This window comes from Mesocricetus auratus, unplaced genomic scaffold (assembly GCF_017639785.1).
Source record: "Mesocricetus auratus isolate SY011 unplaced genomic scaffold, BCM_Maur_2.0 Super-Scaffold_100007, whole genome shotgun sequence".
In the NCBI taxonomy this organism is placed as follows: domain Eukaryota; kingdom Metazoa; phylum Chordata; class Mammalia; order Rodentia; family Cricetidae; genus Mesocricetus; species Mesocricetus auratus.
The window spans coordinates 82,396,055-82,412,432 of NW_024429191.1; the positions used below are offsets into that span (position 1 = coordinate 82,396,055).

General features: G+C 37.7%; 1 protein-coding gene across 1 annotated transcript in view; it reads left to right on the top strand.

Moving 5' to 3' along the window:
* LOC110340852 (EF-hand calcium-binding domain-containing protein 13-like) overlaps positions 1-13,353 on the top strand; it is a 28,047-nt gene extending 14,694 nt beyond the window's left edge. Inside the window, exons 12-23 of the mRNA XM_040748071.1 lie at positions 369-473; positions 1,170-1,223; positions 2,148-2,252; positions 3,148-3,201; positions 4,427-4,531; positions 5,511-5,564; positions 6,750-6,854; positions 7,367-7,420; positions 7,997-8,101; positions 10,766-10,819; positions 12,196-12,321; positions 13,349-13,353. Of these exons, the coding sequence (XP_040604005.1) occupies positions 369-473; positions 1,170-1,223; positions 2,148-2,252; positions 3,148-3,201; positions 4,427-4,531; positions 5,511-5,564; positions 6,750-6,854; positions 7,367-7,420; positions 7,997-8,101; positions 10,766-10,819; positions 12,196-12,321; positions 13,349-13,353 (926 nt within the window). The remainder of the gene's footprint in view (positions 1-368; positions 474-1,169; positions 1,224-2,147; positions 2,253-3,147; positions 3,202-4,426; positions 4,532-5,510; positions 5,565-6,749; positions 6,855-7,366; positions 7,421-7,996; positions 8,102-10,765; positions 10,820-12,195; positions 12,322-13,348) is intronic.
* The last annotated feature ends 3,025 nt before the right edge of the window (positions 13,354-16,378 follow it).

Genomic DNA, 16,378 nt, shown 5'->3' on the forward strand with positions numbered 1-16,378 from the left:
CCCTAACTGAAAGCAACTTTGGGGAGGAGAGTTTACTGATTGTTTACTGAGAGTTTACTCATTGTTGAGTTTTACACTTTCACTATGGAAACCTTAAGAATGTTTATAAGTAGAATCTGACAGTTTAAAATACTGTTAATATAAATAAAATCGGTTTTTTTCACATTTTAGACATTACTAGTAGATAACTGAAGAGAGCCTGTGATTAGGCATTGGAGAATGAAGGACCCCTTCCTAAAAGAATTGATAATTGCATTTCTGAGAACTGACAATGTGTGATTTTGCAGCAGAGTGTGTAGCTCCAAAAGCTCTAAGAAAGTGTCTTGGGAGCTTTGTGCTTTTCTTCATGGGTCTCTTGCTCTCCTCAGGTGGGAAGGTCAGCATCAGCAATCTGAAAACTCTGATGGACAACTTGGGGATCAGGCTCAAGGAAAACGAATTTAAGGATCTGGTAAAAAGTCTCCCTGCCGGTGGTGAGTGAGATTTCCGGGGATCCAACTTATACAGGAGAAACGCCTTTAAAAATAAAAGTCCTAGGATAAGGGACTTTAGGAACTGCAGTCTAATATAATATAACCAGAAAATTACACATATGGGCAAAGCATATAAGCAACCAGTTACCAAAATCAATATTGAAGCCTTGAATTTGAAAGCATATCTTTTGTATATCCTACCTATGTTACAGGCTCTTGAGATAAGGGTACTTCCGAATTTCTTCCCATCACTAACACACTTGAGTTTGGGATATTAGAACTGTGAATGCAACTTATATTGTTGAAATGGGACCTTTGTACTTTTAAGATTTTCTTCATGATAATCATGAAAGTGGTGAGACTGGATAAAATAATAACAGAAAGTGTTACCAGAATATTCCTTTTCTTTAAAAATAAGTATTTATTATTTTATGTGTATGAATGTTTTACCTGCATGTGTTTCTGTACACCACATGCATGCAGTGCTTATAGAGACCAGAAGTGGGCACTAAATTTCCTGGACTAGGAATAACACTTGAACCTGGGTAGTCTTGGAGAATGGCAAGGACTCCTAACCACTGAATCATTTCTCCAACCCCCACCAGCATATTTAAATAGATATATAAAGCATTTAGGTTAAGGTATTTGCAACAATAAATAATGATCTCTCATCTCCATTCTCTTGCTTTATTCCAGTTCTTAGGAAGGTTTCTTTAGATACACTGATGAAAAAGTTGAAAGCTTTTACAGGTGAGTGCTGTAATACTCATAGTGTAAATGTTTACATTAAATTTAACTAAATTAAAGGTAACTGAAAATATGGGCATTATTTAGGGATTCTAATCAGTAGCAGCTCATTTCTGTGGCATTTCTAGAATCCTATAAAATTAAAATGTTTCAAAATGAGATATGCACATCTGATGCCCCTCAGACTAACTTAAGAAGATGAGACATTTTGAACTGTCAGATTACAATAATATACCTTACTTCACAAATTCTTAAAACAATCTAAAACCTTATAGAAAATGGTACAGTAAAGCTTAGGAATAATGAAAACACCATTTTTACTGAAAGCATCTAGTGATCCTTGCCACACAAATATTTCTGAAGAGTAACTCATATAAGAATCAGTGTTGTAGTAATTTACTGATCAAATTTTATTCTGGAAGTTCTTTCTCCTCCTTTTAGTAAGAAAAAAATCACTCCTTAATATATGTAAAGCCAATAAATACCATGAAACATAACCAACTCTGCAACTGATTCTTCAACTTAACAGCTGACTCCACACAAAGCAAGTTTTATAACTTAAAATAAAATCTCACTGTATTCAAAATCCATGTGCTGTGACACTGTATTCAAGGTCCATGTGCTGTGACACTGTATTCAAAGTCCATGTGCTGTGACACTGTATTCAAAGTCCATGTGCCTGTGACACTGTATTCAAAGTCCATGTGCCTGTGACACTGTATTCAAAGTCCATGAGCTGTGACACTGTATTCAAAGTCCATGAGCTGTGACACTGTATTCAAAGTCCATGTGCTGTGACACTGTATTCAAAGTCCATGAGCTGTGACACTGTATACAAAGTCTATGTGCTATGAAACTGTATTCAAGGTCCATGTGCTATGACACTGTATTCAAAATCCATGTGTCTGTGACTCCCTCTTTTGAAAGGAGACAAGGTTGACTCCAGTGACCTGAGAAACGTCTTAAAGAACCTGGGTGTTGAACTCACAGAGAAGGAACAAGAAAGGTTGCTGAAGACACTGCCAGCTGATGGTGAGCCAGGGGAAGATCCATGGGATGCCCAGGGGCCTTTGCATTTTTGTAGAGTTTTATTTTGTTTTGTTTTTGTGGTTGTTTTGTGTGTAGATCTACGTAAAACTTTCTAACTCTACTGCTGCTTATTTTCCTCTAAAAGTACAAAAAAGAAGAAAGAAAATGAGGGAGGAAGAGAGGGAGGGAGAGAGGGGGAGGGAGGGAAGAAGGAAGGAAGGAAGGAAGGAAGGAAGGAAGGAAGGAAGGAAGGAAGGAAGGAAGGAAAGAAGGAAGGAAGGACAGTGAATTGTTAAGAGAATAATTTTGCCCCGTTGTCTTTGATGCTTTATATTGAAAGTGCCAGAAACCTGAAGACAAAAGTTGACATCAACCATAAAGCATGTCATCTTTAGGCCACTAATTTGGTTACATCACAAAATGAGGGGGAAAAAGGAGAGGGAAATGTCCTATCTATAGCAAAAAGTAAAGATCAGAAGCAACATTTAGCATGTGAAGTCCCTCAGGCACTAGAGTAGAGAGGTTTGTCACAGTGAAGGTGTCTTTGCCACAGCTTCACTGTCTCAAATTAAACAGCATCAAAAGTAGAGATGGTTCTTTTAATTTTGTTTTAATTTTATGATTATTGTGTATATGATATAGGTGTGCTAGTGCATGTGTCATGGATGCATGTGGAAGCCAAACGTGCTCTTGTGAAGTCAATTCTCTCCTGTCATCTGGACATAGGTGCTGAGTTGGAACTTGCCATCAGACTCTAGAGCAAATGCCTTTATCCTCTCAGCCATCTTGCCAGCCCAAGACAGCTCTTTTTAAAATGTTGATTTTTAAATGATTTGTATTATGCTATTTTATGATATCAAATCAGTTTCCCATTAAGTGAACTATGGTTTTGCCTTAGATGCTGGGAAGGTATATTACAATAGGCTGATTAAAGCTGTGAAATCCTTCAATGGTAAGTAACTCAATTAAAAGACATATGTTGGCAGTCGCTGTTCATTAAATCATCAATTGTGAATTCTTGCTTCAACATAACTCCTTATTTCTGATTCTTTATATCTATCTACACTATAGTCAACAGCATATATTTTATCTTAGAACAGTGTTTCTCAACTTTCATAATGCTGTAACCCTTTAATACAGTTCCTCATGCTGTGGTGACCCCAACCACAAAATTATTTCGTTGCTACTTCATAACTCTAATTTTGCTACTGTTATGGATCATAAAGTAAATATCTGACATGCAGGATATCTGGTATGTTACCCCTGTGAAAGGGCTGCTTGACACTCCCCCCAAGGGGGTTATAACCCATGAGAACCACTGTCTTAGAGGGAGTTCTATAGCATCTTGCATATTTTTTTACCTTTGTACAGTCCCCCTTATGTTGCAACTGAGATGAAACTTATTTTTAACTACTTTGTTGACATTATGTGTGTACTTGGACAAGACTATTTGGGGTTTCAACTTTGTTGAAAAAATTTCAAGGCCTAAGATACACCCATTTGTATTATTTGACTTTAACAGAATTTGTGGCCATTGTATCACTCAGAATTTGATTGAGGAAGCATAGTTACTAGGAGCAACATAGGCCAACAGCTTTGTTACAAGAGTGGGATTGTGAGATATGATGGACTCTGGGGGCTGCTGCCTTTGCTCCTGGTAATGGGCCTGGAATCACTTCACTTGTGACTTCCAAATATCATGCAGAAGTTATCATGGAATTACAAAGGAAAGGAATCTGCAGAAATAGAGCAGTAAGAATATTATGCTTCTAAGCCAGCCGTCCCACTGCATGGGAAGCAACCAGATAGCCTCATGCGAACACTCTTTACCCCTAAATGTAAACAGGAAGCTTGACCTGGCCCCATGTACTACCTCACACAGTATAGTGACTACAACCTCATTTCTGCTTTGCAACTATTATACAAATACTGTCTCAAAACTATACAGAAAGGCTGTGGGTGTGACTCAATGGAACTGCTTCCTTAGCATGTGTGAGTTCAAGTCAAAACACAGAAGAAAGAGTAAAAACCTGTACAGAAAATGGAATTCTTGGAAACATGGTTTCAATTTAGTAACTTGGTGCAGTTAAAATCATTAAAGGTACTAATAATGAGTTTGCATATGGAAGGTGTTGGTAAAGTTTACCTTTTTATTACCATATTATCTTTTTCCCAAGAGGGAAAGGTTTATGTAAATAACCTGGACAGTCTCCTAAAAAGACTGGGAATCAAACTCAATGAAGATGAATTTGCAAAACTGTTAGAAGATCTACCAGTGGATGGTAAGTGCTACAGATCCCCCAGGCATCTTCTTGTATCTGTGTTATATCTAATATATTTTAAAATAGGTGTAATTGGTGGCAGATACATGTTAGAAAAATGGGAGAAGCCAATATTAAAGTAACAGTAAAATGGATCTTTATTACAATTAAACAAATCGGCATTATCTATCTGTTTCTGAAAGAATTGCTAATATGCCTCTAATCCCAGCACTCAGGAAGCTGAGACAGGCAAATTTCTGTGAGTTCAAGACCAGCCTCATCTACATAGTGAGTTTCAGGCCAGCCAGAGCTACATAGTAAGACCCTGTCATACAGGCGCACACACACATTATAGCGATATGAAAAACTGTAGAGAAGTCATCAGGTCCATTCTTCCACCCATTGCTCAGTCAGTGAATCTGAATCTAGGGTTCTGATGATGGTGCAGGGTACTTTCCAGCTCCTTCTGCTCCCCTGACAGCATAGCTTGTTCTGTTTTCTTCTCCTTAAGCTGTATGGTTTCACATCTTTATATTCCTTGGTTTTTCTCTTTATTTAACTTCTCCTCAATATGAAATCTCTTCTGTCTTTCTGAATCTCTCCCCACCTGTAACAATACATCAAATAGTTCAGGCATTTGTTCCTACAGGAAGGAATCCTAGAACATATGGGGCTAGGTTAATAGCCCCTACCTCAGTTGCTTATTAATACATGGAGTTAAATTACTGGAAACCTAGGTCAAATCCAGTAGTATCATCAAAAATCATTTATAATGGCTTCCAAGACACCATGGAGAATACACTTGTCCTGACTCAGTTTCTTAGGTATAAGTGACCTTCCCATTTAGTGGAGACCACATTAATTCTTTGAGGTCCAGGAATTTAATAAATAAATGGAAAATTCAGATGGTGGAGATATTTATTGGATATTTTTACCACAAATGTATCTTGTTTCTTTTTCTATGTTTATGTTGTTCATACCATTGTACCTTTTTTCATAGCTAATGGGAAGGCTGATCTGAAAAAAGTGATGAATAAAGTTAAAGCTATTACAGGTGAGTGGGCAATTGTGAATCCAAATACACAGTGTTTATAGTAACTATATTTTATCAGCCCATTCTCATGTGAATTATGGCATTGGCCTAATTTGTTAAATCTTTAAAATCAAATCAGTGGCATTTTGCTTGTTTTATGGTGTAGTTTTTCATTTCAACATATTTTCCCTTTTTATTTTAGAGTAGCCAATTTCTAAGTTAGTACGATAATAGCTGCCACAAGCGTTTGGTAAATAGCTCAGATAACATAACTTCTAACAATGGGACTGGCAGATGTCACTTTAGTGTGTGCAACTATATGCATGTATTATAGCTGGAGAAAGGGATGCATGGTGTGGATATCTTTTGTTAGTTGTTTTTTACTCTTTGGCTCTTTGTGTGGCCCACCACCCAACCCCCACATAAAGTCTTATTATTACTTATGAATGTTCAACCATAGTTTGGCTTGTTTATAGTCTATTTCCCTTTTGTCTCTGGGATTTTTTCCTTTTCTTACTTCTAAATATCTTAATTTCACTTTTAATCCATGGCTGGCTGGGTGGATAGGTGGCTGGGTGGCTGGGTGGTTGGCACCTAGCATCCTCCTCTCCTTGTTCTTGCTCCTTCTTTATCCTCCCAGATTTCTCCTCCCATTTATTCTCTCTGGCTGCCAGCCCCGCCCATCCTTTCCTAACAGCTCTTCATTAAACCAATCAGGTATTTTGGACAGGCAAAGTAACATGGCTTCACAGAGTTAAACAAATGCAACATAAAAGAATGCAACACATATTTGCATCATTAAACAAATGTTCCACAACATAAACAAATGTAACACATCTTAAAATAATATTCCACAACAGATATCTCTACATTCAGAGTTGCCTTGACACATAAAAAAAAATGTGTATGTCTGCACACCTCAATGTGGGTGTGTGTTCCAGAGTTTAGGTACCCAAGGAAGTTAAGAGGCATCAGATACCCCTAGAGCTGAGTTACAGGTGGTTTTAGGTTGAGAATAGAACTCTGGGCCTCTACAAAAACAGAAACTGCTGAGTCATCTTTCCAGCCCCGTGTGCCTTCTTTTATTAGCACTTAGGGATCAAATTTCTTTTATCTCATACAATCTAGTCATTGATTATTTCCCCATTTAGAATTATTAGGTGAAACTTTAAATTCATGTATGTAGTGATGCATATTTATTTGTAGGAGGAGAAGTGGATAGCAAAAATGTGAAAACTGTTCTATCAAAAATGGGAATAGATCTTTCAAACAATGAATTCTCAAAACTGATGGAAAATCTGCCTTTTGATGGTAAGTATTTCAAATACTAATATGACTTTAAAACATTTTTGGCTTTTTAATACTTAAAATTATCCCCATTTCCTAAGATTAAAGAAATGTAAACCTATCTCATAAAAATTAAAATGTTAACTTATTCTTGAGGGAAATTCTCACCTATGAAATTCTCAGCTTTTAATTTGGGAATAAGTATCCCCACCATGTTGAACTATGATGTCCAAAGGAAGGAGTCTCTGATGATAGCCTTACTACATAGAGACAGACCTACTGGTGAAAGGGTTATGTTAACCTTGAGGGGGATTTTTTAAAAGGAGAGATGGAACACACACACTCATACAAGCTGTATGTATACTAAATTTTCCAGTAACTCCACCATGTTCTAAAGTTTCCCTAATAGTGTCTCAAGTTATATTTTAATGGAGTTCTTTCTAAGGCAAATAATAAGATTTTAGTTGTACTGAGGTAATTTTAGTGAATTGCCATATTATTTTTCTCTACTACCTGAAATTTGCCCTTTCTTGTAGATGATAACAAGGTCTTTAAGAACAGGTTACTAGAAGTCGTGAAGTCTCTCAAAGGTGAGTGAGAAACCTGATGAGAATGCAAGTCAGATTGTGATCCTCACATTTATGAGTCAGCATGACAATGAGCTCTGGATGCTGACATCTTTGACTACCAGTTGGCAAATGTTCCACATGGGAAAGGAAATATCACACACATTTCAATTTTGCATAGCAAAAATTATAGAAATGATTACCAGTGACTAAGAAGATTTGATTAGCAGCAAATATAAGTAAAACTGGAATTTCAGTCATTAGCAGTCAGCCCTATGTATTATTCAGAGTAAAGAACATTTCCTGCTCACATACCAAAATTCCCTGAATATTTGCATTTTAAACTTTGTTCTGTGTAGGTTCCTCAAGCCAAGACTCAAAGGAAGCAGCATGTGTTCTAACTGAATGATAGACTTTGGATAGGTCTCACTGGATAGATAATGAATAGTTCTCACTGGGTAGATAGTGACCCCAAAATAGTATCCAAGCTGTTAGTAATGACATGCTGCTCAAAACATTCACAAGGTGGTATCTGAATCAAGAAAATCTAAAAAGTCCTCTTTGAGTGTCATTGAATCTTCTCTATGCTGCATTCCTTAGGTGGTAAAGTCGATGTCAACAACCTGGATACAGTTCTGAGCAACATGGGAGTCGAACTTTCAAATATGGAGCTTAGAGATCTGAGTCAAAGCATACATGTTGGTGGTGAGCATCTGATCAGATGTCACATGTCACAGTCCCTTCGTGTCACTGTACTATACTTGCATAGACTTATAGTTTATAAAGAAGCAAGTCTTATTTTCTCAGTTGGGGAGGGTGTGGAGTCCTAGATTAAGGTGCCTGCATCCACTGAGTACTTCTTACTTTAACACTCCACAGTAGAATCCTCATGGGCTGATCTATTAAAATCTATTAAAAATCCTACTTTCAATCCTCCTACCTACCTCTGTGGGTAAAGCGCTTGCCATGCAGGCATGAGGCCCTTGGTTCAAATTCCCAGATTCTGTTTAAAAGGGGCACAGCAGCATGTCTGTAATCCCAGCACTTCGAAAGTGACATGGGAAGCACAGACAAGAATCCCCAGAAGCCCCAGGGCCAGGTATGAGCAGTAACTAAAACAGAGATCCTGTCTCAAACCAGGTAGGTGAGGACCAATACCCAGGGCTGTCCACTGACCACCCCATGTGCACCATAGCATGTCCAGGCACATGCACATGTGTGTGCATACACACACATACACACACACACATAAGATTTTTTAATCCCACCTTTAACAGTATTAAAATGGCAAAGAAATTCCTTATGAGTTTTAAAGAGGACATACACTCAAATAATGGTACCATAGTTTAGTTCAAAGAACCTTTGAATGTTTATATAGTTTTGTTTGTTTTATATATTCTTTTCAAAGGAGAAGGGAGAACCAAAAAGAGAACCACCCCCAGGTGTGGGGGTGGGGGCACCATGCAAAACAACTGACTATATTTTAGCACGAGCAGCCAGTTTTCTATCACAAGTACGATATAATATAAAAGTCTTCCACACTGTGACTATGAGCTCAAACTCCAATAATAGTCCTACACCTCAGGCAACTTTCCTCTCAACAGAGACAAATCCAATCCACTACAAGTCAGAAATTGCATCGCTAAAATTTTTAATTTTTTAAGACCTTTAGTATTTTAAGTGACAAGAAATTGAGTAAATAGTTTACAGTGTGTTCTTTTGAATGTGCATGTACATTGTGGAATGGCTAACATCCAGCTGATTAACATATTTATTACTTCATTTTGTGATAAGTACATATAAAATCTGCTCTTACTAAACATTCAAATATATTTCGATTAAGTTTTTTTTTTCGAGACAGGGTTTCTCTGTGGCTTTGGAGGTTGTCCTGGAACTCGCTTGGTAGTCCAGGCTGGTCTCGAACTCACAGAGATCCGCCTGCCTCTGCCTCCCGAGTGCTGGGATTAAAGGCGTGCGCCACCAACGCCCGGCCCTCAAATATATTATACACCTACATTAACCATTGTATGGAAAATCTTTTAAACCATTCCTCCTGTCTAGCTGAACTTTTCATCCTTTGACCAACAGCTTCCCAATATCACTCCTGTTCCAGCCCCTGTTAGCCAGCATTCTGCTTATTTCCCAAGTTCAACTGTTTGACCCTCCAAGTGTATTTGTAAACTCTCCCTCCCAATGTAGATGCCTCTCATTTATTTTCTTGTCTGCTCTTACTAGCATTTCAGTACTGTGTTGAGTAGAAATGATGAGAGTGAATACAGATATGTTGGGATAAATCTTGATGGAAAAGCTTTCATTTCCCCATTAGTTGCAACATTAGATTGTGGGATTTTCATGAATGCCCTTGAATATATTGAGAATCATGGGTTGTTGGGTTTTCTTATCCATTTAGTTATTCTATGCATGTTGATTGAAAAATGTGGCCATTATAATTCTACCACAGTAACAAAATACCTAGTACAAGTTATTTTTTAATTAAACAGATGTCTGTATGACTTAAGAGTTTTGGGGAATCAGAGTATAATATTGGCATAGACACATATGAATAATTTGATAAAGGTGGCTGTGTGTGTGGAAACAAGCAACTGATTTCTTCTTAAACTAGGAGCAGAAAGAAAGGATGGTGCCAAACTCAGGCTTTTTTTTTTTTTTTTTTTTTTTTTGGTTTTTACGAGACAGGGTTTCTCTGTATTGTTTTGGAGGCTATCGGTCCAGCCCGGCCTCGAACTCACAGAGATCCACCTGCCTCTGCCTCCCGAGTGCTGGGATTAAAGGCATGCGCCACCACCGCCCGGCCAAACTCAGGCTTTCTAATGGAAATCTGCTAATGAGCACTACCAATTACTCCATAGGAACCTTCTGAGGTCATGTCTCAAGAGACTCTGGAATCTGTGGTAGTAACGGGACTGCAGGAGGCCTGATTGTCATTTCACCTTTGAGCTCCACACTAATTGCAACCAGGGAGATAGAATGACATTCAGTATGCTTTCTTCCTTTCCCAATACATGCAGCCTGAGATTTCCACCACCCCCTTGCTGGACACCAGGGCTCCCCTTTAGAAACCAGTCAAAATACAGTTTGGGTCCTTTTTGAGGAAACAACAAGAAACAGTAGTAGTCCTTTCAAGCTGACCATCTTGCTGATGCCACCCCAGAATCTTCCTTTTTGATGATGCTTGTCAAAGGAGAAAAGACCAAGGGGTAACCTAGAAAGTCTGTTCTGTAGCTCTTTCTGAAGTATGTGAACAATGAAGATGGTGCCCAAAGAATAGTGATACATGTCATCCCCTTGCATGTACAGAGTCCCATAGTCTCTGTTACATCGTAATGTGGTTTTAATCCTCTCCTATAGTGGATGAGAAAATTCCTCTACAAACACTGCTGAAAAAACTGAATGACTTTAAAGGTGAGTAGAAAAATTATAAAATTGCAGTTTGAGTTATCCACATTAATGTTTTATATTCAGTAATATTTCTCAATACTTGATGCTTGACTTATAAATTATGGGGTTTTTATATACTTGTTAATGATATTTGACTCTGGAACTCCATCTTTTAAAATGCTCTGTAGTTCTGGGATGAGAGTCTATAATCTGTTGTTTATGATGCTATAGTTTACTTCAGTGGTACTTTGTAAACACAGTAGAGAAAGGCACTGCAAACCTGAATGATGTTTCCCACTGATCAAGCCAATGTCCTTGTTGTATTCATTGTAATTCTTCTTTTAAGAATCTAAATGATTTTTTGGCTAAATGATTTTAAGCATAGCATCTCATACCTGTAAACCCCAAATTCTGGAGACTGAGGCAGGAGGATCCTGGATTCAAAGCCAGTCTCAGCTATGTAATAACTTTGAAGCCAATATGGGACACATAGAGAGACCCTGTCTCAAAACTAAAGAAGAAAATAAATTAACATAATAACTATTTTTGAGGAAAACTTTACATAAGTCTATTTTTATAAATTAAATTAGGCCTGATGAGATGGCACCATAGGTAAAGGCACGTGCCACCGAGCCTAATGATCTGAGTTCAAGTCCTAGGACCTACCTACATGGTAGAAAAGAGAGAACTGACTCCTGAAAGTTCTCCTCTGGCCTCCACACCTGTACCATGCTATGTGTATACCACATTTGCGTGTGCAAATGTGTGTGCACATACACTAAAACAATAAATGTAATAAATTCATCTAATTTCATCCTGGGAGGTATTGTTCACTCACTGTAAAAGCATATTTATGTCGGAGATAAATTTGGCCTAACAAGGTTATTGATGGTATAGTTTTAATTTCTTCCTTTTTACTTTAATCTTTGACCTGAAAACTAGGGTACTTTTAATTATAAAGAAACTCTTCTTGTTAGACATCAAGCAAGGTCTGAACAACTGTGATGTTTAGCCAATCCCTGTTGACCGGAGTTTCTGTCCCTCCCAGTCCTGCTGCCATTCAGTCCCAAATAAACACACAGACTCTTATATTAATTATAAACTGTTTAGCCTATTGCTTGGGTTTATTACTAACAAACTCTTTTAACTTAACCCATAATTCTTATCTGTGTTCAGCCACATTGCTTGGTCCTTTTTCTCAGTAGGGCATTCTCATCTTGCTTCCTCTGTGTCTGGCTCGCGACTGTCTCTGCCTTTCCTCTTCCCATAATTATCCTAATCTGGTAGCCTCGCTTATACTTCCTGCCTGGCTACTGGCCAATCATTTTTTTAAAACTAATATGTGTGATCAATCTTTACAGTGAACAAGAGCATCATCCTATATCGACTCTCTTTGACAGGTGAGCAGATTGGGCCTCATGATGTACAAAGTGTCCTGGCAAACCTTGACATTGAACTCACAGACAAGGAACTGGAGGACCTGATGAAAACACTGCCCCTCAGCAGTGATCCAGTGGGAGCTTCTGGTGAGGCTGGGGTTCATTTATCAGCATGGCATTTTCAATCGTTCAGAAAAAGATTTGTTGTTGTTGTTGGTTTTTGTTTTTCGAGACATGATCTCTCCATATTGCTTTGGAGCCTGTCCTGAAACTCGCTCTGTAGACTAGGCTGGCTTCAAACTCAGAAATCTGCCTGCCTCTGCCTCCTGAGTGCTGGGATTAAAGGTATGTGCCACCAATGCCCGGCTAAAAAGAGTAATTTTCAAAACTAAAATTGAAGATACATAAGAAAGTTCTCAGTGTCAGGGTTTGTTTTAGAAATGAAGAAGTTCTTGGTAAATGTTTGCTGCTCCTGCCCCCACACCACTACTGAGCTCACATCATAAAGAGAGAGAGAGAGACTAAGGGGGAAATTTAAGAAAATAAAAACAGCAGAATTTAAACGAAAAGAAAGGTATGTTTATGTGTTGGCATAATATACTCATTAGAGAACCACATTTATCACGCTCAACACAATGGTTAGAGATGAAAAGTTATATAACTAATCCAATGAAAGTGTATGATGGAGCTGGAGAGATGGCTCAGTGCTTAAAAACACTGACTGCTCTTCCAGAGGACCTGGGCTTAGTTCCCAGCACCTACATGGTGGCTCACAAAGTCTGTAACTTCAGTTTTGAAGGCTCTAACACCCTCCTCTGACCTCTTTGGACATCAGGCATGCATATGGTGAACAGACACACAGGTAGATGAAACACCCACACACATACATTAAAAATAAATTATAGCGTTTAACGGTGTCTCATATAGCCACAGACTGTGTACTCTTCACCACTGTCAATTTAGAGTATTTTTGTTGTCACAAACAAACACCACGCCCATTGCCAATCATTCCTCATCCCCAATTCCTCTACACTGCTTGGACAGCCTCTCATCCATCTTCATCAATTTGCCTCTTCCAAGCAGTCCATAGAAATGGGATTGTGTGATATATGGTCATCTGCGAAAGTTCACCCATGTCCTATTATGTACCATTACTTCACTTCTTTTGTTACAGAATAATCTTATGTATTAGAAATATCGCATTTTACTTATTAATTATATGTTCATGCATAAATGAGCTTTTAGTATTTCCACATTTGGGCTAGTATGAATGTTCTTGTAACCGTTCACATACATGTATTTGTGTGGATGTATGTTTTAACTTTTCCAGGGTGTATCTAGAAGCAAAATTGCTGGGTCATGTAGTAACTTTATATCTAATGGTTTAAAAAAGCCAGGATAGGCGCTGAAGAAATGACTCAGTAGTTAAGACTTCTCTTCAAGAAGATCAGAGTTCAGTTCCCAGCACCCATATCCTGTGGTTCAAAACTACATGTAACTCCTTCTCCAGAGCATCTGATTCCTTCTTACTTGCATGCACATGTACACACACACACATGCGCACACACTAAATAAACAAATAAATAATAAAATGAATCTTTTTATAAAAAGAAAGCCAGACTGTCTTCCAAAGTGGCTGCGCTACTTTACACTCCCACTAGCAGACTATGAGGGTTCTACTCTTTCCACAGCTCTTGTTCCTACCTGTCCTGTAGCGAGTTGAGGTGGTATCTCAGGCTGTTCCTTTGTTTTCTCGTAATACTAATGCTAAGCATCTTTTCATGTATACATGGGCCATTTGTGTATCGTCTTTGGAGAAATGTCTATCCCTTACCTGTGTCCAGTTTTTATGTTGTTTTTGTTTTTGTTTTATTTGTCAAGACAAGGTTTCTCTGCCCTGACTGTTCTGAACTCTCTCTGTAGACCAGGCTGGCCTTGAACTCATAGAGATCTGCCTGCCTCTGCTTCCTGAGTGCTGGGATTAAAGGTGTGTGCCACCACACAAGCCCTTTGTCCAGTTTTAAGATGTGTTTTCCTTCTCAGCGTAGGAAGTTCTTTATAGTTGTAGAAAAAGCTCCTACCATAAGTCCCATGCAGAAAGTTTGCTCTAATTTTGTGGACTGGTTTTATTGATGGTGTCCTCTGATACAGAAAAGGGTTTTATTTTGGCTATACCCAGTTAATTAATTCTTCTGTTGTTTTCGGTGTCGAATCTAAAAATATTGTTACCTAATCTAAAGATACTGATGCTTATACCTAAGTTTTCTCTGTGAATTTCAGCTCTAATGTTTAAGTGTTTGGTCCATGTGGGAAATATTTTGTGTCAGGGGATAAAATTAGAATCCTAACTAATGATCTTCTCTTACATGTGAATAGCCAGTTCTCCTAGCACCATTTGTTAAAAATGTTGTCTTTCTCCCTTGGAATGATGTTGGCACCCTTATTAAAAGTGAACATGATACTTCTGTGAATTTTCTTCTATGGTTTCCATGATTCATGTTATCCCAGAACCCACTGCATTGATTATTGTTGCTTTGTAGTAAGTCTTAAAGTTTTAAATTGTGAGTCTTCCTCCTTTGTCCTTCACTTTCAGGATTATTTGGGGTCCCTTTGCCAAATGAATCCTAGTTTTAGCTCCTAGTTTGCACAAATTAGTATGGGTTTTGATAGATTGCTTTGAATCTGTCGATCAGTTTGAGGGAGAACATTATGTTCACAATATTAAGTTTAGTAATGAACTTTGGATACAGTTTATTGAGTCTTTGAAACTTTCCTTCTATCATGTTTGTCATTTTCAGAGTATAAGTTTTTCCTGTTTTGTTAAATTTATTCTAAAGCATTTTATTCTTCTAGATGTTGTTATAATTGGAACCACTTCTATTTATGTTTATTAATTATATACAAAATGGGATTGATGTTTTTAAGCAAGTTATCACTTTTAAACATTTGGAGTGTTATTGTTAAATTCATATTATTTTGCTAATATCAAATTTATCATTACATCATTTATGGCTTTTCTTACAGATACTGGGAAGTTACATAGTAACAGGCTGCTGAAGGGTATAAAGGATTTCAAAGGTGAGTGGTTCATGCCACCCAGTTATGGACCGGGGCCTATATATGCAGTTATGGTTCATTGAGTATACATTTTATCTGCTATTGCAATGAACTTTTTGTGACATGAAGTCTATTATGTTTTTACATTTGTTCCACTTTTTCTCTAAATGAAGAGTGAAACAAAGAGCTATCCATTTTTAAGTGTACCAAAACAATCCTGCTTTCTGCACTATGCAATGAAGTTGGTATTGAAAGTTTGCTTAGCTCCACCCTTTAACCCTGTCTAAACATGTCAGTTTATCAATAATAATTAAAAACACACTACATCTGGCTTTCCTGTTCTGTTGAGGCATTTGAATGGACAGATTTATTTGAGACTTCAGCCTTATTGAAATTTAATATTATAAAAACCATAAAATTTTAGATTTTTAAAATCTATTTTGTTTAAAAATTTTTAAGTTTAATGCTGAAGAAAGATGTCTTTCTTCTTTTGCTATCATGTGACTTCTTTTCAAATGTTGTTTTACTGCCTCTTTTCTAAGGGGGGAAGATCAAAAAGGATAACCTCTACAATTCTTTGGAAAATATGGGGATCAAACTCTCAATGGATGAATTTGCTGAAGTGATAGAAAACCTTGACACTGATGGTGAGCAATAATTATCTGTTGATATTTTCTCCCTATATGATGAAATATTTTAAATTGTAATCAATATTGAACAGATATTCAAAAACTTAAAGGAGATCCCAATGTTAAGGTAAGAAATCAATTTAAAATTTAAAAAATTAGTAAATTTCTACATGGATTATAAAAATTGCTTGGAGCTAGCAGAATTAGTAAGACATCAGTGAGGGCTGAGCATACAGTGCGGTGGTTCAGCACTTGTCTGGCATGCATGAAGCCCTACATTCAGTCCTCAGTACAAGAAAGAAGGGGAGTGGAGGAGGGAAGAAAGGAGAAAAAGAGAGAGGAAGGAGAGAGAGGGAGAGAGAGGGCGGGAGAGAGAGAGAGAGAGAGAGAGAGAGAGAGAGAGAGAGAGAGAGAGAGAGAGAGAGAGAGAGAGAGAGAGGAAGGAAGGAAGAGGAGGGAAGGAAGAAAGGAAGACAGGTAAGGAGAAAAGAAGGGAGGAAAAATAAAATAAAGAGGAG